The sequence below is a fragment of the Microcebus murinus genome, chromosome 14 (assembly GCF_040939455.1).
Source record: "Microcebus murinus isolate Inina chromosome 14, M.murinus_Inina_mat1.0, whole genome shotgun sequence".
In the NCBI taxonomy this organism is placed as follows: Eukaryota; Metazoa; Chordata; class Mammalia; order Primates; family Cheirogaleidae; genus Microcebus; species Microcebus murinus.
The window spans coordinates 637,968-663,102 of record NC_134117.1 but is presented as its reverse complement, the minus strand read 5'-3'; the positions used below and the strand labels follow the sequence as shown (position 1 = coordinate 663,102).

At 60.8% G+C, this 25,135-nt stretch overlaps 1 protein-coding gene across 3 annotated transcripts in view; it reads left to right on the top strand.

Moving 5' to 3' along the window:
• The window catches only part of INPP5A (inositol polyphosphate-5-phosphatase A), a 180,996-nt gene that overhangs the window by 132,187 nt on the left and 23,674 nt on the right, over window positions 1-25,135 (top strand). For all 3 annotated transcript variants that reach the window (XM_020280789.2, XM_020280788.2, XM_076009685.1), the window contains one exon: window positions 11,000-11,084. In XM_020280789.2, coding sequence (XP_020136378.2) covers window positions 11,000-11,084 — 85 coding nt within the window. The remainder of the gene's footprint in view (window positions 1-10,999; window positions 11,085-25,135) is intronic.

Genomic DNA, 25,135 nt, shown 5'->3' with positions numbered 1-25,135 from the left:
GCCGCCGGCACAAAGGCGAGCTGTGCAGGCGCGGTGAGTGACGGCCCTTTCATCGGGCTGCTAACCTTTGGCAGCCACCAGCAGACTGCATTCTGCCGCGCCGATTGGGGAGGACAATGCCGCCCGGCCCTTTGAATGGACGCTGCCACCAACAGTGCTGCATTCAGCGTGGGGACGGCCGTGAGCGCTGTCCGCACTGCCTGAGACACCGGAGACGGCAAGGAGGCTCCCGAGGGGACCCGCGTTTCCCGGGTGCAGTCTCCCCCCGTTTAAGTTCCCATTGGAGCTGCAGGAGCCTGTGGCAGCACAGCGGGGGGAGGGCAGGTTGGCTGGAGTCCCGTCCCCAGGAGGGACACCCTGTGCTCCATCCGAGGTGCCGGGACTGTCTTTGCGATTCTTTAAAAGTACCCCAGGATAACATGGTAATTTAAAGAGAACTCAGGGACAAGCTCTCTGAGTTTCACTCTTCAGCAGCTCGCGAGCGCCCACCTGCCGCAGCGGGAGCCAGGGAGCGTGCACCGCTCGTCCTCACACCGTCTCCGCCTTGTCTGTGCGGTTATGGGTTTTGTTACAGAAACTTTAAAAAGACACAGCCCTGATTAGCGCAGAGCGCCAGGCCCAGGGGAGTCTCAGACCCAGGCAGGTCTTGGAGGGTCTGGGCGAGGTGTCGGAGCACCTGTGTCGGGGCCAGGGTCCCCGGACGGCCCTGGCCGGAGGCGGACCCTCCCAGGTTGGGCGAGGCGGCACTCACACCTCCACCCGCCCTCCGTGCGGGCCTGGCAGGCACTTAGCACCTGGCACACGTTGCGGGGCAGACCGGGTCCCTCTCCCAGACACGCAGGTCAGCCCTCAGGGCATCCGGAGGGATTAGGCCGGGATCTGCACCGGCTTCCTGGGCGCCAGCCCTGAACCGTCTGAAATCTTCCCGAGCTTTCTGCCCGTGAAATGAGATTTTTTTCCCTAAGTGACAGGGCTCTTCTGTCTCCCTTTGAAACGTGGCCTGGCCTAGTTCAACGGAAACATTTTTACATTACAACTGTGAAATCTCGGCATAAAGCGCCCCTTTGTCCCCCCATTATTTTCTCACAAATACAGTCCATTGTCACAGTGCTGAAGTTAATTTGATCAACATTGGGACATTTAACTTTTATGTCCAGTCAAAAGAGTTGTTTCATGCTCATTTTGGGCATTCAAAGGAAATGATTGCCAGAAAAATAATGTTGCCCCGAACAATCGGGAGCAATTAGTTTCCCAGGGAGAGGCGATGTGGCGCCGACGCCCCCGTCCCCGCTTTGTGGCTTTATGGACGGTCATCAGTCAGCTGTCAGGCGGCTCAAAGACTCTCCGAGCTAAATGTTTCTCTTTAGGCCGTTCCCAGAACCTGCCTCCCTGCTCGGCCAGCAAAAGAAAAGCCTCTGCGTCTCCAGGCAAAGGCAAACTCGGTGCTAAGGATCTGGGTCATTCCGGAACACTTCTGGCCACGGGGCTGTGTCTACGCTTTTTTCACGGCTGTGTGTTCGGAGGACAGGTTGCAGGTGCCTTTGCCAGTTGTGTGCACGCCGCAGCCAGGCACCCTTTCCACCTGGGAGCCTCAGGGCGGTGTGGTCGCTTGTGTGTCTGGAGCCCACCCGGGTCCCTTGTGGAGGCCCCGAGGCACGCCTGACACTCGGGGGTGGCACAGGCCGGCGCCCCGCTGCCACTTCTGCCACTCCAGGCCGGCGCCAAGGTGTCCACGGCAGCACTCCCAATTAGGGTGTGTCGCGTCCGGCTGCAGCCCCAGCAGAATGAGTTCACCGTGCCTTACATCTCAGATGATTGTCGGAATTCGTATTAATAATATTTATTTTGTTGAAAACTGCTTCGAGCGTCCAGAACGCTGTAGGAGGCTGTGTGGTGCAGTCGCCACTTCCACTCAGCTGTCACCTTCACATTCTGCCAGTTTTTCCCTTTGATGAGAAATGAAACGTGGCTGCAAGGGCGCCCGTGCGCCCTCCATCCGAACCTTCCTCGCCCCGCATGCCGTCCCCAGCTGAGGGCCTGTCACTGCTTTGCACCTTTCTGTCGCCTTACTCCAGAGCGTGTTCATTTCTATACTTTTATTATGTGTTATGCATGTGCGTGTAATTTATCTTTTTACATACATGAGCGTCCATCAGCAACATGCTTTGGCTGTCTGTGGCGGCGCCCAGCTGTACACGGCCGTCTCCAGCCCGAGTTTCTGCTCCGTGGCGCTGGTGCAGCCGCTGGCTCCACTGTCCCCGCAGCTCTCCACTGTGGCACTCGCCGCCGTGTGCCCCCGCTGCCCGGAGACGCCTTGGTTGGTTCTCGGTTCCTCGCTCACGGGCAGGAGCACGTCTCTGCTGGACAGTGGGGGCGGCTCTAGCCACCGAGCCTCATCTGCACCTGGCCAGTCTGGGGAATGGGGGGCAGTTTGTGTTTCCCCAAAACCAACGAGGGTGGTCATCGGTTCGTGTGTCCACTGGTGTCTGGGAGCCGCCCCTGAGCGCGGCTGTTATTTTTTCTGCCACACCCCTGAGGAATGAAGCCGCCGCCAGAGGTCGAGATGCCTCTGTGCTGCACCGTGGTTTCTGTGGTTTATGGTGGTGCTTGAGGGGACTCTGAGAGGTGGTTCCCAGCATGTGGAAAAAGCACACTTAAAACTGTGGTGTTATGTTTAGAAAACACGGAAGTAGTAACTGCCAGAGGAAGGCCCAGGGTGCCCTCCAGTGGGGTGTCTGCAGTGGGCTCTCCAGACCTACTCCGTCTGCCAACATTTCTCAGTTCTGAGGGCTGGCAGGTGTTGAGAAGGGCGGGCTTGCTGGCTGGCTGCTGAGGCCAGGTGAGCTCAGGCTCAGTCAGCTCAGACTGCCTTGACAAGGTGCTGTGGCTGGTGGCACAACAGCCGATGCTCGTTTCTCGCGGTTCTGCATGGTGTGAGTCTGAGGTCAGGGTGCCGGCCTGACTGGGGTCTGGTGAGTGCTCCTTCCCGGGCTGCACACGATGGCCCTTCCCTCTTGCCTAGTGGAGAGGGGGACAGTGTGCTCTGGGGTTCTTTTCCTGCTTTACGAGGACACCAGTCTCCGGGGCGAGGGCCCCACCCTCGTGCCCACAGGCTCTTGAGGGCAGCTTGCTGGGAGGCACAGGTGGAGAACTCGGAAGTTTCAGGGCACTAGCCTGGGATCGGCAGGCTGGTCAAGGAGACCCTTGAGCGTGGACATTGCTCGGACGTTGCCCGGCATCCAGCTGAGCTGCTGCAAGGTGTTCCAGGTGTCTGTCGAAACCTGATGCTAACCCCAGTGCCTTCGGCAAATTCTGCCTTTTTGCCTTTGTAGGTGACCGTCTTTCCTTAGTGGTTGCCTCACTGTGTCTTAGACAAGCCATCTCACCATGGGGTCTGTGGGGTCAGGGGCTCCGCCCTGGGGCTCAGGCTTCAGGAGGGCAGCACACAGGGGGTTGGATGAAAAGTGAAGTCATGAAAAATAGTCTGTCAGTTTCCAGGAAGGTGAAAATCAACCAGTTAGTGTATTTATTTGGGAGTTGGGGGCAAGCTTATTTAAAATGGCCTAAATACATCTACAGTGAATGATTCAATTAGATATAATATTTTAAGAAAAACTTTTAAATGATTAAATAACTCTAAAATATTCTGGGTAGTTTTAGTAAGTTTATATTGTTGATTTTTTGCTATTTAGAATTGTTTGCCCAAAGCACGTAATCTCTACCATAGCTGAGAACCTGACTTTAGTCAATTCCCAATCATGCACAAACGATGCCTTTAAAAGAACAGTGGTTCAGCATACACACATCAGTAAACATGACTCACCACATAAGCAGAAGCAAAAACAAAAACCATAGGATCACCTCAGTAGATGCAAAAAAAGCATTCAACAAAATCCATCACCTTTCATGATAAAAATCCCTTAATAAACTAGGCATAAAGGGAACATACCTCAAAATAATAAAAGCTGTATGTCACAGACCCACAAACAACATCATACTGAATGGGGAAGAGCTGAAAGCATTCCCCCTGAGAACTGGACCAAGGCAAGGATGTTCACTGTCACCACTTCTATTCAACATAGGGCTGGAAGTCCTAGCCAGAGCAATCAGGCAAGAGACATAAGAAAAGGGCATCCAAATTGGGAAAGAGGAGCTCAAATTATCACTTTTCACTGACAATATGATCTTGTGTCTAGAAAATCCCAAAGACTCCACCAAAAGACTCTTGAATTGATAAATAAACTCGGCAAAGTCTCAGGTTACAAAGTCAATGTGCACAAATCAGTAGCATTTTTTATACACTGATAATCAAGCTGAGAGTCAAATCAAAGACTCAGTACCATTTATAATAGCTACAAAGAAAGTAAAATACCTAGGATTATATTTAGCCAAGGATGTGGAAGATCTCTACAAAGAGAACTATGAAACACTGAGGAAAAATATCGCAGATGACACAAACAAGTAGAAAAACATATCATGCTCATGAATTGGTAGAATAAACATTGTTAAAATATTCATACTACCCAAAGTGATTTACAGATTCAATCCCCATCAAAATACCAATGTCATGTTTCACAGATCTAGAAAAAATAATTCTACACTTCATTTGGTACTGAACAAGAACCCAAATAGCCAAAGCAATCCTAAGGAGAAAGAACAAATTGGGAAGTGCATCATATTACCAGACTTCAAACTACACTGCAAGGCTATAGTAACCAAAACAGCATGGTGCTGGTATAAAAGGAGACACATAGACCAATGGAACAGAATAGAGAACCTGAAATAAAATCATCTACCTACAACCAACTGATCTTTGGCAAACAACAGCACACTGAGAAAAGGAAGCTCTGTTCAATAAATGGTGCTGGGAAAATGGGACAGCCACATGCAGAAACAGGACCCTACCTCTCGCCATATACAAAAACTAATTCAAGATGAATTAAAAACTCAAATGTAAGTCATGAAACCATAAAAATTCTGGAAGGAGACATAGGAAAAACTTTTAGACATTGGCCTCAGCAAAGAATTTATGACTAAGACCCCGAAGGCAGCAACAACAGAACTAAATAAATGAGACTTGATTAAATTAAAAGGCTTTCTGTGCAGCAAAGGAAATAATCAGCAGAGCAAGTAGACGTCCTACAGAATGGGAGAAGAAAATATTTGCAAGCTATACTTCCAATAAAGGGTTAATAGCTAGAACCTACAAAGAACTCAAATCAGCAAGAAAAACACAATCCCATTAAAAAGTGGGCAAAAGACATGAACAGAAGTTTTTTGAGAGAAAATAGACAAAACAGCCAACAAACATGAAAATATGCTCAACACCACTAATCTTTGTGGAAATGCAAATTAAAACCACAGTGGGATATCACCTTGCCCCAGTCAGAAAGGCCATTATTAAAAAGTCAAAAAACAGTAGGCGCTGGCATCGATGCAGAGAGAAAGGAACACTTACATGCTGTTGGTGGGATTGCACGTTAGTACAACCTCTGTGGAAAACAGCGTGGAGAGTCCTCAAAGAAGTAAATGTAGACCTAGCATTCGATCCAGCAATCCTATTACTTGGTGTCTACACAAAGGAAAAGAAGTTATTTTATTTAAAAAAATCTGTACTTAAATGTTTATTGCAGCACAATTCACAGTCACAAAGATGTGGAATCAACCTAAGTGCCCATCACTTCATGAGTGGATAAAGAAATGTGATGTATGTATACCACGGAGCACTACTCAGCCATGAAAAGGAAAGAAATAATGTCTTTTGCTGCAACTTGGGTGGAACTGGAGACCGTTGTCCTAAGGGAAGTGTCTCAGGAATGGAAAAATAAACACTGTGGTTCTCACTAATAATTGGGCGCTGAAGGATGGGTGCACATGGGCACAGAGACGTAAAGGACGTTGGATCCAAGAAGGAGGGGTGAGGGGTAAAAACCTACCTACCTGTTGGGCACAGCAAACACTATCTGGTGACGGGCACGCTGTAAATCCCGACTTAAGCATTGTAAAGGTATCTATGTGACAAAACCGTTTGTACCCCCTTAATATTTTGAAATCAAAAAATAAATGAAAGTGCAGTGCTGAAGATTTTAGCTTAGCTTTCAATGGCTAAAAAAGAAAAAAGGAAAGAGAAAAAAAATCAGCTTTTCTGCGTGTTAGAATCACGGGAAGCCTGTTCGCTGGCCAGACCACGTCAGCTGCTTGCAGTACGGGAGGAAAGTGGTCCCAGGCAGGTGCGCCGTTTCTGCGGCCCGGTGGGACGGCTCAGCCGACCTCCCGAGTCCCGCCCTGTCTGCCTGCCGAGACCCTCCCGGGTTCCGAGGCAGGCAGCCCCGCCCCGTGGTCCCACTGCCATGGTAGGGAAGCGCCGCAGCTGGAAATGTCATTTCTGCATCTGTGCCCCTGTCCCCAAGTCTTCATGCTAGTCTGCGGGGCCCCGGCACTCTGGCCGAGCAGCCCTCTCCCAGCTCTGTCATGTGAGGAAGCCACCTGTCAAAACACAGACACCATTTTCAAGGCCTAAAAAATTGATTTTATGGCTCTTCTTGTAATTCTCTTTCTGAATTAGGCACATGATATTGATGCAGGCCCACTTTTTAATCATAATAGCCACTGACAAGGTAATTAATTTTAAAACAACTCTTTTTTCCCCCTGCTCCAAATGGCACTATATTGAAATTAAAAGTGAGCTCCGTGAGGGCAGCAAGCTGGGCACTCAGGTGATTGCCTCGGCCCGTGACAGCCCCTTCATCTTCCGCGCGACCTTTAGCGGCGGCTCCTGTTATTAATTGGCTCAGGCTCTTACATCAGAAAGAGCCGGGCAAGGAAAACGTGATAAAGTTTAGGTTTTTAATGGTAGTTGTGCAGGATGCTAGACATGCCGACGAAGTCGTGTCTCCAGGTCATTGCAGGCACCTGGCGTGTCACGCGGTGGCTTTCTCTGGAGGAGAGCTGGCGGGCCTGGTCGGTGGCCGTCCCTGTGAGTGGGCAGCGGGCCAGACCCCGTAGAGCGAGGGAAGGCCCGGGAGTAGTGTTCTCTCTCCCTCTCCCTCTCTTCCCCTCTCCTTCTGTCCCTCTCTTCTTCCTCTCTTCCTTTCTTCCTCCCTCCCTCTCTTCCTCTCTCTGTCTGTCTTTCTCTTTCATTCTCTCTATCTGAACACTCTGGAACTTTGTAAAGTTTGTTCAGTCAGATATGAAAAAGGAAACTTAGGGCTGGGCACAGTGGCTCACACCTGTAGTCTGCACACCCAGGTCCTCACGGACAGGAGCCCCCCAGGACCGAGACCCAGGTCCTCTCGGACAGGAGCCCCCCAGGACCGAGACCCAGGTCCTCTCGGACAGGAGCCCCCCAGGACCGAGACCCAGGTCCTCTCGGACAGGAGCCCCCCAGGACCGAGACCCAGGTCCTCTCGGACAGGAGCCCCCCAGGACCGAGACCCAGGTCCTCTCGGACAGGAGCCCCCCAGGACCGAGACCCAGGTCCTCTCGGACAGGAGCCCCCCAGGACCGAGACCCAGGTCCTCTCGGACAGGAGCCCCCCAGGACTGAGACCCAGGTCCTCTCGGACAGGAGCCCCCCAGGACCGAGACCCAGGTCCTTGTCAGACAGGAGCCCCCCAGGACTGAGACCCAGGTTCTCATCAGACAGGAGTCCCCGGGACTGGGGCCCAGGTTCTTGTCACAGGAGCCCCCCAGGACCGAGACCCAGGTCCTCGTCAGACAGGAGCCCCCGGGACTGGGGCCCAGGTTCTTGTCAGACAGGAGCCCCCCAGGACCGAGACCTAGGTCCTCATCGGACAGGAGCCCCCGGGACTGGGGCCCAGGTCCTTGTCAGATAGGAGCCCCCCAGGACTGGGGCCCAGGTCCTCATCAGACAGGAGCCTCCCAGGACCGAGACCCAGGTCCTCATCGGACAGGAGCCCCCAGGACTGGGGCCGAGATCCTTGTCAGACAGGAGCCCCCGGGACTGGGGCCCAGGTTCTTGTCAGACAGGAGCTCCCCAGGACTGAGACCCAGGTCCTCGTCGGACAGGAGCCCCCGGGACTGGGGCCCAGGTCCTTGTCAGAGAGGAGCCCCCGGGACTGGGGCCCAGGTTCTTGTCAGACAGGAGCCCCCCAGGACTGGGGCCCAGGTCCTCATCAGACAGGAGCCCCCCAGGACCGAGACCCAGGTCCTCATCGGACAGGAGCCCCCGGGACTGGGGCCCAGGTCCTTGTCAGACAGGAGTCCCCCAGGACTGAGACCCAGGTCCTCATCAGACAGGAGCCCCCCAGGACCGAGACCCAGGTCCTCATCAGACAGGAGCCCCCCCGCCCCCCCCCCCGGGACTGAGACCCCAGCGATGTGAGGCAGAAGACTTCAAAGCCCCTGAAGCAAGTGTCCTGTCAGGACTGGTAAGGGACCTTTCAAGGAACCAACACCTTTTCTGCAGGTTTTTTTTCCTTCTAAAGTCGTCTAACAGTAGATAATAAATATTTTTCAAAGGTAGTTTCCGTGTGTTCTGCTGAAAGGCTGTGAGCCGCCTGAGGGCAGGGCCGGCCATCAAGGCCCTGCGGGAGGGAGGTGAGGAATTAGGGGGAGGCCTGGGGGGGGGTCCCAAACAGGCTGAGGCCCTCCCCACCAGCCGCCCGTCCTCTGCAGAAAGGTTCAATTTTAACACAAGTTAGTGAAGTTACCGGCCATCTGCATTAGCAATAACAATTTCTTCCAATACGTCTCTTCAAATTAATGTTAAAGTTGAATTAATGCTAAAATTGAAAGTTCCTCCAATTAAAAAGGAAAACTAATTTTTGTGGGATTTGGCAGGAAGATAATGGTAATTAATTTGCAAGGGGAATTTGAAAATAGCTGAGACTATTTTTAAAAGAATTGTCAACAAGAAGAGCTTCCCTGTAGAAAGCCGTATCAGCTGAAACAAAGACCTGCAGAAAGGACAGACAGTCTCAGCGAGACCTGCCGCTGGGAGTCTCGAGTCATGTTGCAAACTTGGGGGGAAGAGGCTTGAACATTTAATAAATGGTGCAGATCAATTGGACATCCACTTGGGAAATCAATAAACGCAGATCCGTGCTCTACACTGTAATTCCAGACGGATTAAAGGATAACCCTAAAAACCCTAGCGCACAGATGAGCGAGGAGGGGCCTCTGGGCGCGCCAGCCGGGCGCTGGGGGTGTGACGGGCGGACGGTGTCTGACAGCAGCCGCGTCCTCGGCCGACACAAGGTTTCCTTCCGGAACTTACAGGGACACGGCTGGAGCGCGGCAGGGAGGAGGCAGGGAGGCAGGTGGAGAAACAGGCCGGGAGCCCGGGAGCGGCGCAGGTTTTAGCCGCGCGTAGGAGACGCAGCCTCACGGCAGCTGAGGGCACAAATGAAGTTTCCCCCAGAGCCAGAAGTTCATGAAGTGATGGCGACTTGACCCACTCGAAGTCACGGAGGTGCAGGCTGCCAGCTGCTCCAGCTTCCGCTCCCCGGGCCTGGAAGCCTCCGGAAGGTGCAGAGCGGGACGGCGGCTGTGGCAGCTCCGCGCCTCAGAGCGCCGTGCTCCAGAAGCTGCCGCAGGGCGCCGCGCAGAACTGGCCGTGGAAACCACACACAGGAGACAGTTGCTCACGGGTCAGCTCTCCTCTCTCAAGCCGGCGAATCCGGGTGGAAAAGGCCGCGTCAGCAAACTCGGGCTGCCCACTCCGTCCCCGCCACCGGCGCCCTGGTGCCCTGTCCCGGCTCCTGGAAGCCGCAGGCTGGCGGACCGCAGCGCCCTCCCGCCTGGCTGGAGCGGGAATCGCCAGGCCGAGCGGCCGGCGTGTGGAGGCTTCTTGGAGGCTCGGTAGTTTTGGAGTCAGTCTAATTAGGAGGTTGGCCTAGCTTGGGCCCGCACAGTAACAGTAAAAACAAAAACAGAAAGCCCAGTCCGTCTCCAAGTGCAGCGTTTGAGGGGCGTGTGGGAGCGGCTCGCCAGGGCAACACCCAGGTGGTGTCGCGGCAGGGGGCGAGAGGGAGGCGGGCTGGTGGGAGCGGGGCTCTGGCAGCGGGAACTTCCTCCCCTGCAGGTCACGACCCTGCAGCAGGTCCCGTGCGGCAGGTAGTTCTCGTTTTGCTTTCGAGTTGGGCGCACCTGACGTCTCGCTCTGCCTGGAAACCGCGGCACTTGTCAGCCGCGTTGCCGGCTGCGGGCGAGGGGCTTTGGGGTAAGCGAGGGGTCTGCCAGCTGTCCTTCAGAAGCCGTGTCGCTGGGGGGACCTGCCACTCCTGGACAGTTGCCACGGGTGTTTTTCGGTGGGAAAGTCTCTATGAAATGGGTTGTGATTGAGTTAAATATGTGGACACGTTTTTTTGAAGAATACCTTTAGCAATTACTTGCTAAAACACGCACACACACACACATATGCAGCCGCTAGTACTTTGTAACCATGAAAGGTCCAGGTGGCGCCAGGGCAAGGCAGAGCCCGTGTCCCTGACTCGCGAGGTGCAGTGGCCACGCGGCATGTTGCCGGCAGTGCTGGCCTTGGCGTGTGCGGTGCCTCCTGCCTTCTCCGGCCACGCCCGGCAGTTGCTCCACTTCTCCCACGCTCGGTGTTTTCTCACTCGCACCCCCACCCGGCCCTCTGTCCTCCTCGGTGGGGCCGTGGTGTCCAGGAAGTTGGCTCCCTGCTGCCGAGGCCCAGGGGACGAGGACACAGTGGAGACTTGGCTGCGTCGTCACGGGCAGCACACGTGTGCCCTGTTGGAGAGAGCTGAGCGCCGTGTGGAGGCCATGCGTCGGCAGTGGTCTCTGTGCTAAGTTCTCGGGGCACAAAGCAACAATCACGGGGTTTCCCTGCAGTGGGAGACGGCGGGGAGCGCGTGGCGGGCAGCGCGTGGTGGACACGCTGCAGCCGTGTGGGTGGGGAGCGTGTGGTGGACACGCTGCAACCGTGTGGGCCGGGAGCGCATGGCGGACACGCTGCAGCCGTGTGGGCGGGGAGCATCAGCACACCCGGTGACCTGTGTCTCCCTTTCTCTCAGAATCATCGACCAGCGGTTCGAGAAAGCGTCCTACTTTGTGTTCGGCGATTTCAACTTCCGGCTGGACGCCAAGTCTGTCGTGGAGGTAGGTGCCACGTCCCCCCTCAGCCAGGCCTTGCGCCCACTGTCTGTGCTGAGAAAACTGAGAGAAGGGACGTCATCCTTCCAGGCGTTTCTGCTCTCTTCTGCCTCACTGGTTATGGTTTTTAAGGCAAAAACACCTAATGAAGCATTTTTTATTGTCAGCTGAGGGGCTCTTGGTTGGAGTCCGAGGTGAGTGGGAGCCGCCGTCAGACCACGTGGGGCCGTGCCCTGCGGGCTCTGATGTGGCCGTCAAGCCTGCTCCTCCGTGTCTGCGGGCGGGCGCCTGCCAGGCTCTACCTCACCCACTGCATCTCAGATGTTTTTCCCCAGTGAACGCGCGAGGCCTAAACACCCGTCTTTAACCCCATGCAAACCGGCGCCTCTGTCTGATCTGTGGCATCCTGGTCATCTCTTGACTTTTGGGGGCTCAGCGCTCACGTGTGGCTCCTGGGTGTGCTCGCGGGCCCGGGTGACAGCGCAGCTGCAACCACAGCCCCCGGCTAAGCTTGGCCGCAGGGTCAGATTCGTGGGACGGTCGCAGAGCGGGAAGCGGGGCCCGTGGCAGGGGCACGAGGGCCGACTTCCCTCTGTGGTCAGGCCCCCGGCACTCGGGCGCTGGGACCTCCAGGCCGAGGCTCTCACTCCTCCAGGCCGTGCCTCCTGGCTCTCGTGTGACCTGCGCAGGCGGAAGCAGAAATGTGAACGGGAGAACCTGCATGGGGAGGGCCCGGCCACGCTGCATGTCCACGTGAGACACGGCAGTCTGTGGTGGCATCATCTCCCCACAGCAGTCTCAGTCACAAACACTCACACGCTGACCTTCGCCCTCAGCGGACGACTGTGCCCTGTGGACAGAGCTGACGGGCTTTTGCTGGTTCTGACGTCCCTTTGGCCAAGCGTGCCGTGAAATCTTCCGTGTTTTATGTAATGAAGCTGACGGCGCCTCGCTGAGCACGGCTTCACCACATGCGTGTAAATGTTTGGCTGCGCAGGTGGTTTTTCCTGAATGCTCAGCGACTCCTAGTGGAGACCAGCTCCACCCCCCAGGGAGACACCTCTGTGTGCAGGGGGGACTGCTGGGCACGTGTGATTTCTATAGGCCAATTCCACTGGGGACCCCAAAACCGTTATTCACTCTGCGGGTTTCTTTCTCTCCTGAGGGCGGCAGAGCTAAGGAGTCCGGCGGGTCCCGTAGGCGCTGCGCCCCTCGAGAGCTGGGGACTGTGTCTGTCCTCCCTGAGTGTCTGTCCCCGAATCTGAGGCAGTTCAGGACACGAGTGAGGCCCGAGGGCCACAGAGGCCGGGCCTCTCACCGAGGTCTCCTGGGCTGGTCTGGAGACGCTGGCGGTGCACGAGCCACCCTGTCACCAGATTGAGCCTCCCGCCCATGTCTCTGCGCACGGTCGTGTCTGACCCGACGCTGGAGCACAGGTGACCCTGCTGTGTACGGAGCGGCGTCTCCCGCCTGGAGGCTGGGGCGGGCGTGGCCGGCCGTGGAAGCAGAGCCCCTGGAAGAGCAGTGCGGAGCAGCCAGAGCACCGGCGATCGGGAAAGGTCAGAGGAGCTTCCAGAGTGGCCTCCCCCCCGCAGAACAAATGTCACAAGAAAGGCCGCTGCGTCCTCACTCGGGTCAGAGCTGTCACCAGGGAGCGTCTGGGCTGCCCGTGGGCATGAGTCTCAGAGCCGCCGAGCCGGGAGGGTGGGGTGACACTCGGGCAGTGGGGCTCCGCTGTCTCTCCAAGTGGGACCAAGGAGCATCAGCCCTGAGTGTGGACGCGGGGCGGGGGCGACTGCGGGGTCCCAGCACGTGCGGCCCTTGTCCCGTGGCGCCACACGGCTCCCGTGGCTTCCCGAGGCGGCTGACACGCCAGCTGGGATGCGGGGCAGCTGTTGAGAAGCGTCTCTGCAGGCCCTGAGGCGGGAACTCTCCACAGAAACGCGCGGGCAGGTGGGAGCTGAGGTCCCGGCCTCGGCCTGTCCTGCCTTGGGCCCAGCACGGAGGCCACCGTCCCCTCCACCCGGTTCGGGGGCTGGAGCCTGCCCACACCGCACCGCAGCTGCTCACACCGTGGCTGACAAGCACCCCGACCAGCTGAGGAGCCAGACTACGTTTCATCTCCACTCCAACTGCAAACGGCCGCGTGGCCAGTGCCAGCCCGCTGGGCAGAGCAGTCTAGAAATTTTAATGCAAACATGACGTTGGGGAGGCATTTCCCCCGGCCCGTTCCTGCTGCGCCCCATCCATCTCGGACTCACAGCCCCGAGTGGGCCAGGCGCGGGGTCTCGGCAGCCCCTTCTCCTAACGCCCAGGCAGCGCGGCGTGGTCTGCCCTGCAGAATCCCGTGGAAGAGAGCGGCCTGGGTCTCCCCGGTGGGAGGAGAGGACACAGGGCAGAGAAGGCGCTCATGGGAGTCACTGGGTCTGACTCCAGTCTCAGACGCAGGTGTTTCTGAGCAAAAGGCCGGGCTCCAGTGGCCCTGTGGGCAGGCGGGAGGGTCACAAGCAGAGGAGGCCACACAGGCTGCACGTCCTGGAGGCTCTGGGTGCGGCCGCTGGCACTGGGGTGCCCGAGGAGGGAGAGCGCGTCGCAGGCAGAGGGGCTTCCTCACTTGGAGAACACACCGTGGTCTCTTGCACAGCGGCAGAAGGCCGTCGGGGTGCTCTGTGATGGGTACCCAGGCTTTGGTGAAGATCCACTTTCAGTCTGCGAAAGGTCTCTTCTGGGAGTCGTCCAGAATTGGACAGGGGTTGGCGCCACCCAGCTGAGCCCCACCTGCCCTGCAGTGGCAGTGCAGGTGTCAGAAGCAGACGTAGCCACAGAGCAGATGTAGCCACGGAGCAGACGTAGCCACGGAGCAGACGTAGCCACGGAGCAGACGTAGCCACGGAGCAGACGTAGCCACGGAGCAGACGTAGCCACGGAGCAGATGCAGCCACGGAGCAGACGTAGCCACATGGACACCTGCCACCCCGGGTACCTCCTGACAGGGACTGTCCCACAGCTGTTGGGTGCCCAGTGCCCTCATGCTTGAGGAACCCACGGCTGTTTGTCCGGCGTGGGTCTGGCACTTGTGAAGGAGTCTGAGGAAAAGCAACACTTTTCAACTTGATTTTTGCTCAGTAAATAAACAGACGTCCACGTGTTAAATTTTGGAGGATTTTATGCCCACATGGCTCTTTAAAACTTGTGGACAGATGGCCGTTCATTCGAAAAACAAAAACTTCTAATTCCATTTGCACTCAGTTTGCCATGTAAGTAAAGCAAGCCTCGTGGAAAATAGAAACGTGGTTTTTGGTGCAATTTCCCTGGGAGTGTTGAGTGCAGTGGAGGCTGAGCCTCTGCAGGTGAAGGCCACTCTCCCCTAGGGCCCTCAGCACACGGTCCTCAGCGGGTCACGAAAATCCCGTGGACACAGCGGCCAGGACTGCAGCAGGGACTTCCTCTGGGGGGGCAGGTGGGAGCCAGAGCCTACCGGAGTGAGGAGCAGCAGTTCCCGAGAACCTCGGAGTCGGCAGCTGGAGGAACCTGAAGCCTAGCAGGGTGCCGTGTCCCCAGCGCCTGTCAGGGAAATTAGTTTGTTCTTAGATTGGTGTTGAATGCACGTGCCCCAGGGAATCCTGGGACCGCGCTGCACGTCACCAGGTGCGTCGGCTCCTGGGCCGCAGGACGCAGGCCCCAGGTGGTGTGAAGCAGGAGGCACCTGCTTTCGGAAGTGTGGTCGCCAGGTGTCCCAGGACCCCGCTGCTCTGGAGGCGCTGGGGGCATCTCCAGCGGAGGGTGGCCCAGACGTCCCTGGCTCGGGGCGCCTCGGCCCCGTCTGTCCTCTGTACACAAGGACACTGGTCAGGGGAGTCAGGACCACCCTCCAGGACGGCCTCATCCCAAGACACTGACGGGTCACACCTGCAAAGACTGTGTCCACGTGAGGCCACGTGCCGGGGCTCTGGGCGGCTGTGGATTGAGGGGACACTGTTCACCCCAGCGCACCCAGTCCGAGAAAAGAGCCCCGGACGCGGATCTGCCTGGGAAGACGGGATCCGTGCTGGAGTTCGCTTGGCAGCTCTGGCTCCGCTGCCTGTTGGGCCGCTGAATTTTAAACACTCTCAGCCCCTCTGGAGAAATCAGAATCCGCTGGCTGGCTCGGCTTTTGAAAGGGATTTTAACCTTAAAACATTTTATAGAAATTCTGTGGAAACAATACAATTCCGCAGGCTCTTCCTGCGTGCTGACTTAGCGCAAGCCAGAGCCGCGCACAGGCCGCGGAGGGTGGAGGAGGAGTCCCGGGAGCCGGGCCCTGCCCGGGCCGCCTGCTCAAACCAGCTCCCCACCCTGGGGCCGGCTCTCAGCCGTGGCCCTTCTCCGGTTCCTTCCACACGGAGCTGTGGAGCACGGGAGGGGAGCACCACGCTCTGCCGCTGTGCCCGTGGGACGTGCTCCTGGGGATCTCGCCGGGACTCGGCTCTGGGCCCCTCCTGGCACCGGCACAGCGCAGTGGGGGCTGGGGCAGCAGGAGCCTGTCTGTCCGCTCGGTCTGTGCCGCCGAGTGCCACCCCCACGCAGCTCAGGTGGCAGACGTCCCCGAGTGTGCACCACTGAGCCGCCTGGCCGCGCACTGAGGTGACGGAGATGCAGTGGCCAGCACCACTGCCAGGCGTCTCCCGCGGGCCCCGCCGAGTCCGGGGCCTCACCTGCTCCTCCGGGCTGGACTCTCAGCTCTGTCCCAACCCCCGTAGGAGCCACTTTCTCCTAAGGATCTGACGAACTTTGATGCCCTTCTTAGAAGCCTTTGCATTTTAGAGGGGAGGGAGTGTTTGGAGGCAGAGGCAGCCATTCCCCTGCAATTTGGGTATCAGCTGAAGGCCCGCAGGGGGAGACATGTCCTGTGGGGTCGTCAGATGGTGCTGGGGGCTGGGCGGGGTTGGGGACGGTCTTTGAGACAGGCTCCCCCTTCGCTCTTAGCAGAACTTTGTGTGGGGAAGAGAGGAAGACTGTGGCCCTGGGAGGTGCAGCCTAGGCAGGCTCCTCGGAGGAGGCTGCGCAGATGCGGGCAGGGCCTCCTTGGTCCCAGAGGGCTCGGAAGTGTCTTCTGCTCCTCAGCCATGCTGAGTAGGTGCAGCCTCGAGCACCTGCCTTCTCCCCCTGAGCCTCCTTCAGAGCAGTGTGGGTCGGAGTGGGAGCCGTGCGCCCACATCCCGCCTCCCTGCTCTGGCCGGGGCCCGGCCCTGGCTCCAGTCGCTGGGCCTTCCCCTTCCCGCACTCAGCTCTCTCCCGCCTGGCGATGCCACGGTAGGCGCCCTGCAGGCCACTCCTGCAGGGGTGGCACGAGAGGAGACCACGCCCAGCCTCGGCCCTGTGTTCCTGGGGACGTCTGTGCCCTGGGCGTGGGTGGGCCACCCCACAGGTGGTTTTCCAGTTGCCCGAGGTCAGTGGAGATGGGAAGAACATGTGCAGATGGAAACGGGTGTCAGCAAGGCGTGCTTTTCATAGGTAGAGCATCTTGCTGAGCGGTACATTTTGGAAACACAGGCCTGGCAGCAGACTGGCAGGCAGGTGCTCTGGGGTGGGGTGGGTACGGTATCTCACCTGCAGATGGCAGGTGACTCTCGAGAATAAAGGTAGAAGCCTGATTTTTTTACTGTTTGTGTGAAGCCACAACTTGCCTGTGGCATCATCGTTGAGCTCCCCCCAGAGCAGCCCCCAAAATCCTCCCTTGGTCCTGGGTGGGCAGAGGGTCCCCGCCACGGTCCGGGGAGCAGCCCAGGTCCCTCAGCCGCTCTCAGCAGCCCACTGCGTCCCCTCGCCGCCACTCGCTGGGAAGACTCGTCGAGGTCGCTTAAATGCACGGGACACAGCGAGATGAGGGAGCCACGGGCATTAAACGTGGCATTGCTGGCCCTGCTGCGGGGGGGGGGGGGGCCTCTGGGAGGGGCCAGGCCGCACGCCCTGCCTGCGGGACCTGCCGCTAATTCTCGGTGGAGGGAGGGTCACACTCTGCTCCGCAGAGCCCTGCCCGGCGCCAGCCCGTGAAAGAGGCTCTGTGTGCGGAGGGGAGGGGTGCGTCCGGGAGCGGCAGCTTCCCGTGTTCAGATGCAAATTGATGCGGCCGCCGGCAGAGCGGAACTGAGAAGATGATGCCACCGTGCTCATGCTCACGCTGCCTGAGCTGTAATTAAAACACACGAATTAAACGCAATTACCGTGCGCCGCCCTCACACTAATTAATAACGTCGCCTCCAGCCCGCCCCTGCCGCTGGACTGTGGCGCGAGTATGTTGCCTGCCTTGCGTGGTAGCAACTGGCAGCTGGGCACTCAGCTGGCCGTGGTGACAGGGAGTGACAGCAGTGCCAGGCACGCCCGTCTCCGAGCGGCCTGGCTTCGCGCACACCTGCCGTCCATCATGCCCGACAGTGACGGTGATGGATGCGTTTTTGGAGGTGGGTGGCTGTTTTTACAGCCCAGCTGCCAGCTGCTGACAGGTACACGGTCAGGTGCCAGCCGGGCCTGCAGGGAGCGGCCCCATGAGGGCGCTGGCGTCTCAGACGCTGTCCTCGGAGCTGCACACCCCGCACGTCACGCGCACCGCTCCGTGAGGACCGAGTTCATGCTGCCGCTGTGTGCGCCTTGTCCAGACTGCAGGCGGCCCCGGCACCCAACCCCTTCCCTCTGGGGAGGACGATGACATCGTGCCTGTCATTACCCTGGACAGCCCCAGCCCTTCGGGTCCAGGGGAAGAGTGACTTGGATCTGGGTGCCAGATACCTTGTGGGACCGACACTTGCCACGGCCCCCTGCTCACAGGCCCCTCAGCCCGCCCACAGCAGGTGCCAGCCCCAGGCATGTGTGTGGGTCTGTGGATTCCGGAAACTGACTGCCCTGGTGGCCGGACGCCGTGGTCTCCCACGTGCCCACCGTGGCCTCAGCCTGGCCCGGCCTTGGAAGCCTGTGTGGTTGGGGCTGTGCCCGTGCTGCAGCAGTGAGCAGTGTTGTCAGGAGCCCAGGACTCGGCGTGGCGCTGTGGGCACAGCTCGTGTCCCGGAGCCCAAGGGATCGCCCACTGTGACTGCCACAGAGTGGTGCTTCGCAGACCCTAACACAGCCTCCGAACGCCACGGATCGGGCGCGTGCAGCCCGTCCTCCCTGCCCGCTGCTGGCGAGCGTCCGTCCTCAGGTTTTCATCTCAAATTAGGGCCCAGCGTGGACACGGGCTCTGCACGCCCAGCGGCTCTGGATCTCGGGGTCAGCGGGTGGCCGCCGCCTCCACCCGCCGCCAGCTCCCCCGGCCACGTGGCGCCCTGTCGCCTGGTGCACGAAGGCTGTCGTCGCTGGATGGCGCTCGGATGCCGGGGCCTCGTGCGGGGCCTGAGCCGGACGCTTCTGCTCGGCTTTCCTGCTCCTCTAGAGCCCGGGTTTAAAATGACGGCAGCAGCAACAGTTATCGGTTTAAATCATAAAACTTATTTCTAAAGTATCACCTTTAAGAAGAGGCTTCTGTGCGATCTCCTGTTTGTCGGGCCTGTTACGTCGACCAGAAGAGCAGACGTTGTCCTTAATGGTGGTGGTGATTTGGGGTCCAGGGTTTGGGGGTTTCCTTCCAGGACATTCACTTTGTGAACATCAGCCAATGTTTCCAACTAATAGACTGATGTCAGAAATAATCATTCCCTCCTTACAGAAAAGAAGGCAGAAGAGTGTGTGGCCTCCCCACCCATCAGCCCTAGGACTCTGCCAGAGGAGCCAGATGTTTGGATTCGCCACTAATAGATTCGTGTTGGTTCTGTCTTTAATGCGCCTTTCTGTGACTTTTACAAGCTCATCCTCTGTTTTAAAATGCTTTCTGCCTGTTCTTAGGGTTAACAAAATCCCGTGGGGAAGTTGGGGCACGGGACGGATCCTCCACGCCAGGCCTGGGGGGCTGCCGGACTTTCTGCCCGCCGTGCTGGGAGGTGCGGGCGGGGGCCCCTGGGGCGGGGCACGGTCTGTCCTCTGCCTCTGTCTCCTCCCCCCCCGGAGTGCAGCAGCCGCCCCTCTGTGGGGCGGAGCCAGGCCGCCCGTCTGCCGGGCAGGGGGTGCCCAGACCCTGCTTCACACCAGCCGTAGGAAGGGCCCGAGCATTCCTGCTGGGAAGGCGGGCTGCACCCTCCCTGGGGTGAGAGCGGGCGGCTGCCGCGCCCTTTCCCCGCCGGGGAGCGGCCTGGGAGGCCGTGAAAGAGCCTTTATGGCGTGTTGTTGTTCTGGCGAACAGCGGACAATGCCCAGCACAGGCGGAGGCGGCGGCGCTGACACAGGGCTCCCGTGACAGCGCCTTTCATGGCTCCCCCACCGAGCTCTGCGCGGTGCCTGCGCCCAGCCCTGCGGCTCGCGGTGAGGTCAGCACCAGGGCCTTGCGCTCGCCAGTAGATCTCCCTCCCCAGGGGCCTGGGCTCTCCAGGAAAGCCGTTGAAAGATGGGGCTCACCAGAAGGGGCTCCCTCCTGTGGGGAGTCCAGTGAGCGGAATGGGTGGGCTGTTGGGCAGATCCTGGCGGGCGTGGGCAAGCGGCTTTCTGGAGTGAGGACAGGCGCGCCTGTGGCCCTAACAGCAACCCCGGCAACGGTCAGCCCACAGCCCGCTCCCAGACCCTCAACTCCATCCTGACAGCCGCTCTGTGTCGGGCGGACCACCCTGACCCTAAAATACAAGGAAATTATCATGGACACATGTTTGCAAAGTGCCGTGGCTAGTTTTGCTGTGGGCTGAGCGCGTGGCCTTCCATCTCCTGGGGGAGGGACTGTTGGCCCCGCTGCCCACAGCCTCCTGGCCCCCTTGGAGTCTCCGTACCCAGTGTGCGGCGCATCCCTCTCCTGTGCCCGGCGTGCGGCGCAGCCCTCTCCTGTGCCCGGTGTGCGGCGCAGCCCTCTCCTGTGCCCGGCGTGCGGTGAAACCCTCCTCTGTGCCCGGTGTGCGGCGCAGCCCTCTCCTGTGCCCGGCGTGTGGTGAAACCCTCCTCTGCGCCCGGTGTGCGGCGCATCCCTCTCCTGTGCCCGGCGTGCGGCGCAGCCCTCTCCTGTGCCCGGTGTGCGGCGCAGCCCTCTCCTGTGCCCGGCGAGCGGCACATCCCTCTCCTGTGCCCGGCGTGCGGCGCATCCCACTCCTGTGCCCGGCGTGTGGTGAAACCCACCTCTGTGCCCGGCGTGCGGCGCAGCCCCCTCCTGTGCCCGGCGTGTGGTGAAACCCACCTCTGTGCCCGGTGTGCGGCGCATCCCTCTCCTGTGCCCGGCGTGTGGTGAAACCCACCTCTGTGCCCGGTGTGCGGCGCATCCCTCTCCTGTGCCCGGCGTGTGGTGAAACCCACCTCTGTGCCCGGCGTGCGGCGCATCCCACTCCTGTGCCCGGCGTGCGGTGAAACCCACCTCTGTGCCCGGTGTGCGGCGCATCCCTCTCCTGTGCCCGGTGTGCGGCGCAGCCCTCCCCGGTGCCCGGTGTGCGGCACAGCCCTCTCCTGTGCCCGGCGTGCGGCACATCCCTCTCCTGTGCCCGGCGTGCGGCACATCCCTCTCCTGTGCCCGGCGTGCGGCGCAGCCCTCTCCTGTGCCCGGCGTGCGGCGCATCCCTCTCCTGTGCCCGGCGTGCGGCGCAGCCCTCTCCTGTGCCCGGTGTGCGGCGCAGCCCTCTCCTGTGCCCGGTGTGCGGCAAAACCCTCCTATGTGCCCGGTGTGCGGCGCAGCCCTCCCCGGTGCCCGGCGTGCGGCGCAGCCCTCCCCTGTGCCCGGCGTGCGGCGCAGCCCTCTCCTGTGCCCGGTGTGCGGCGAAACCCTCCTCTGCGCCCGGTGTGCGGCGCAGCCCTCTCCTGTGCCCGGTGTGCGGCGAAACCCTCCTCTGCGCCCGGTGTGCGGCGCAGCCCTCTCCTGTGCCCGATGTGCGGCGCAGCCCTCCCCGGTGCCCGGTGTGCGGCACAGCCCTCTCCTGTGCCCGGCGTGCGGCACATCCCTCTCCTGTGCCCGGCGTGCGGCACATCCCTCTCCTGTGCCCGGCGTGCGGCGCAGCCCTCTCCTGTGCCCGGCGTGCGGCGCATCCCTCTCCTGTGCCCGGCGTGCGGCGCAGCCCTCTCCTGTGCCCGGTGTGCGGCGCAGCCCTCTCCTGTGCCCGGTGTGCGGCAAAACCCTCCTATGTGCCCGGTGTGCGGCGCAGCCCTCCCCGGTGCCCGGCGTGCGGCGCAGCCCTCCCCTGTGCCCGGCGTGCGGCGCAGCCCTCTCCTGTGCCCGGTGTGCGGCGAAACCCTCCTCTGCGCCCGGTGTGCGGCGCAGCCCTCTCCTGTGCCCGGTGTGCGGCGAAACCCTCCTCTGCGCCCGGTGTGCGGCGCAGCCCTCTCCTGTGCCCGGTGTGCGGCGCAGCCCTCCCCTGTGCCCGGTGTGCGGTGCATCCCCCTCCTGTGCCCGGTGTGCGGCGCAGCCCTCTCCTGTGCCCGGTGTGCGGCGAAACCCTCGAGCCTGCGCTGGTAGGCGCCCAGGCCGCGCAGCCTGGATGGGGGTTATTCCTGTTCACCCTGAGCCCTGGGACGATCTCCACCGCACTGCGCGGAGAGGACAGACACTGCACGGTGGGCCTGAGTGTTGGTGGTCCGGGCAGTCACTGGGGGACGGCGTGGCCTGGCCTGGCTGCCACCCAAGGTGGGTGTGGTGCCCTCTGGCCTCTGCTGCCCTCGCACCGCAGGGTGGGGTGGTCACTTCCAGAAACCACACACATACACACGCGCGCGCCACCGGAGAAGAGGCGGGAGGCTGGCCAGAGCTAACGTAGGCTCACTCGTGTGGCCGTTTCTACCAAAAGCGAGGAGAGGAGTGGGGCTGGCGTCACCCGGCCCATCAGCTCTGGCCCGTGCCCTCCGCAGCAGCCAGGGGCCCAGCAGGTGTCTTCTGGGGTCTGGGCCTGTCTCCCCGGCGGGGGCGGCCGTCTGCGTGCGGGGCTCTGGCTGTGGGGCGGCAGGTGCGCGCCTGGCGCGACGGCCGGAGAATCCGTGGAGATGCTGCTTCCTCCCAAGCGCTTTCCTCTACCGGGAGTCACCAGTGACAAACACAAGCTCTAAAGCCACGGATTCTGCCTTCGGGATTCCCGGATCATCCCTGATTTCTACGCCATGATGAGTTTAAGGCTCGAGGTGGCGTATGCAGGTGTCAGTTGCCAAGAACAGTCAGTCACTTGGGCCGACAGTGTTGCTCTGTGTTCCTGGGGCCCAGACGGACACCCGGAGGACTGGGGTGTCTGTGGAGCTGAGCGTTCGGACTCCCCCCGCAGCGTGGCGGCCCGCGCTGGGTGCGGCGTGCTGGCTGGCTGTGGGGGCCGGAGCGGCCACAGCGTCCCACCCCTCCGGTCTGAGTGGCAGGGCCGGGACGTCCGGGCACGTCTCGGCAGCAGCGGCGTGGGAGCTTGTCAGTGAGAGCTGCCGTCGCCGCAGAAGCGTTGTGTCGATTCCCGGCACGCCGTGCGGCGGAACACAGACTTGTATCAATGTCCGACGTTGGTGTCGAAATCATTCCTCGCATAAGAAGTGTTTATCTCTGGGAGTCCGTTCTGTTTCTGTCGTCATTCAGAAAACTTGAACTGGAAGGGTGTGGTTCCACTGACTTGTTTTAAGGAAGCCGTGTCAGGCACACAGGGCTGGCTTTGTCAGCCGACGTCTAGAAGCCCTTTGGCTACTTTCATCGCCGCCGCTCGGGGCTGCTGTGCGGACCTTGCACCTGCAGCCCTGTCAGTCTCCAGACGCTTTTACGGCTAGGATTTAGCCACAGCTACCCGGGCGGTGAGGAGAAAGGTGAGACAGTGACGGATTTCTGGCCGCTGTGCCTTTGGTCAGCTGCCGGCCAGGAGCCTTCCGCACGGTGGACGATGTCCGCGTCACGGCACTGGCCGCTGGACGGTCAGGTCTCTGACGTCACGGCGTATCCTGGGGCAGAGAGAGCAGAGCCCACAGACTCAGTCTGGGGGGTCTGGGGGGGCCACCCTGGGCCGGCAGCATGGGAGGGGCGGCCGCACCTGCCGCCAGGCACGACAGCTGTGTCTGCAGGACCTGCCAGACCGACTTGCTGGTCATGGCACACGATGACACCACAGAAGCTTCTGAACCCTCTGAGCCAAGAAAGTCCGAGTCCCCCCACCTGTGGGACCCCAGCACCTGGCGCAGCTGGAGTGGGCACCCCAGCGTGGAGGTGGAGGCTGGTCTCCGGCAGAGAGGGCGCCTCGCTGAAGGGAACACGCGTGCACCTGCACAGGACGCCTGGCGGGACGAGAGGCCTCCTTGGCGCACCTTCCAGGTCTGCAGGTTTCTGCGGAGAAGCAGCTGCTCCCGTGAGCAGCTGCGGGGCCAGCCTGCTCCTCGGCCCGGAGCAGCGCCATGCGGTGTGGGTGGCGCCACGGGCCAGGCCGCTTTCAGGCAGGCGGAGACAGCGGAGGACGGCGCGTCTCGGGACTGGCGGGCCCGGCACAGTCTCCATGCGATGGGCGGAGCTCGGAGCCACCCAAGCTGGCGTCCCCCACGCCTCTGCCTCGAGCCCGCACCTGGGCCCCGCCCTGCAGGAGGAGGCCGCACTCGGCCACACGGACTGTCCTGGGGGGAGGGGGTGCCTCGCGCCCTGAGCCAGCCCAGGCCTGAGGGCGGCCCCGGCTTGTGCGCACTGTGCCACCGCCAGGCTGAGACGCTGCCGTGCAGGCCAGAGCGCGGCCGGTCGGCTGGTTTCACGCCGGAGCTCGTGGTGCGCGGGGCCGCGCCCTCGGTCCTGCTGACTTCAGGGAGGCCCTGGGGGGTGCGCAGGTGTGGACAGGGTGCGAGGTGGCGCCCGGCCCAGATGTCCACGTCCTGCGTGCTGGGACCCTGGAGGACCCGGACAGCCCGGCAGCACGAGAAGCTGCGCTGGGGAAGCTCGTGACGCGGTTTGTTCTCCTGGCCGAGCTAGGCCGCTGCGGGCTGCTGCCGCCTGGGCCCTGGGCCCGAGCCACTGCGCGGACGCCGCGCGTAAGGCCGCTGCTCTGACGAGCCGGTCCTGTCAGACGCCCCGCGAACATCTGTCTGTGGCTGAGATCCGGCCGCCTGCCCGCGCCTCAGCCCCTTTGTCCCGGCCTTTGTCCCTGATTTCACGCTGTCAGCGGGCCTGCGTGTTTTTCTGCATGAAGTTGTCAGCGGGATAAAAGCTCAGGAGCAGGGTCACAGTTAGAGGGACAGGCGTGAAAAATTGGTCAAACGTATCCTCAGGCCACCCTCGGCGGCGCGGGAGCAGATCGCAGGAGCGCCCGGAGCGCGGTGTAGACTCCCATCCGTGTGCTCCGCATGTGAGACAAGGGCCTGGCAGGCGGCGTGCCCGGTGTGGACTCCCATCCGTGTGCTCCGCATGTGAGACTAGGGCCCAGCAGGCGGCGTGCCCGGTGTGGACTCCCATCCGTGTGCTCCGCGTGTGAGACTAGGGCCCGGCAGGCGGCGTGCCCGGGAGCCGGCACTTTCTCCGCCTCGGCGCGGGAAGGAAACTTCTGCAGGGTCAGCATCAGCAGTCAGCTCACGCCGCCAGCCACTCTGGCCGCGGCAGGCGCGCCGACAGGCAGCCTCCTGAGTGCTGGCGTGACCGTCGGGAAAGCCTCAGTGGGGACGAGGGCTCGCGTGTGCTGAGGACGCACTCCACGGCTGGCCGAGGGCTCACACGTGTGGCGCCTCGCAGCCTGGGGACCGTCGGGCTCGCCGCGTCTGAGCTGCTTGGTTCTGGCGCGCTCGCTCAGCGGCGCAGCGGTCCCGAACTCCGTCCTCACACCCCCGCTGTGTGAGCAGGTCGGGGTCCCCTGTCACCCGGGGGCTGGACGGGCTCCTGCAGGCAGGCGGTGGCCGGTTTCGATGGGGCCCCCAAGGGTTTGCTCCGTGGCCAGGTGTGCTCCGTGCAGTGGACGCAGGTGAGCACGGACGGGGTCACCTCAGGCTTCCACAGGAGGCCTCGCCGCGGCCCTGGCAGGTGGACACACCTCCACTCCCCTTGCGGAGGTGCACGTTCTCCGAGGCTGCTGGGTGGCGTGGGGTTCCCCATCGCTTCCTCGGGAGGT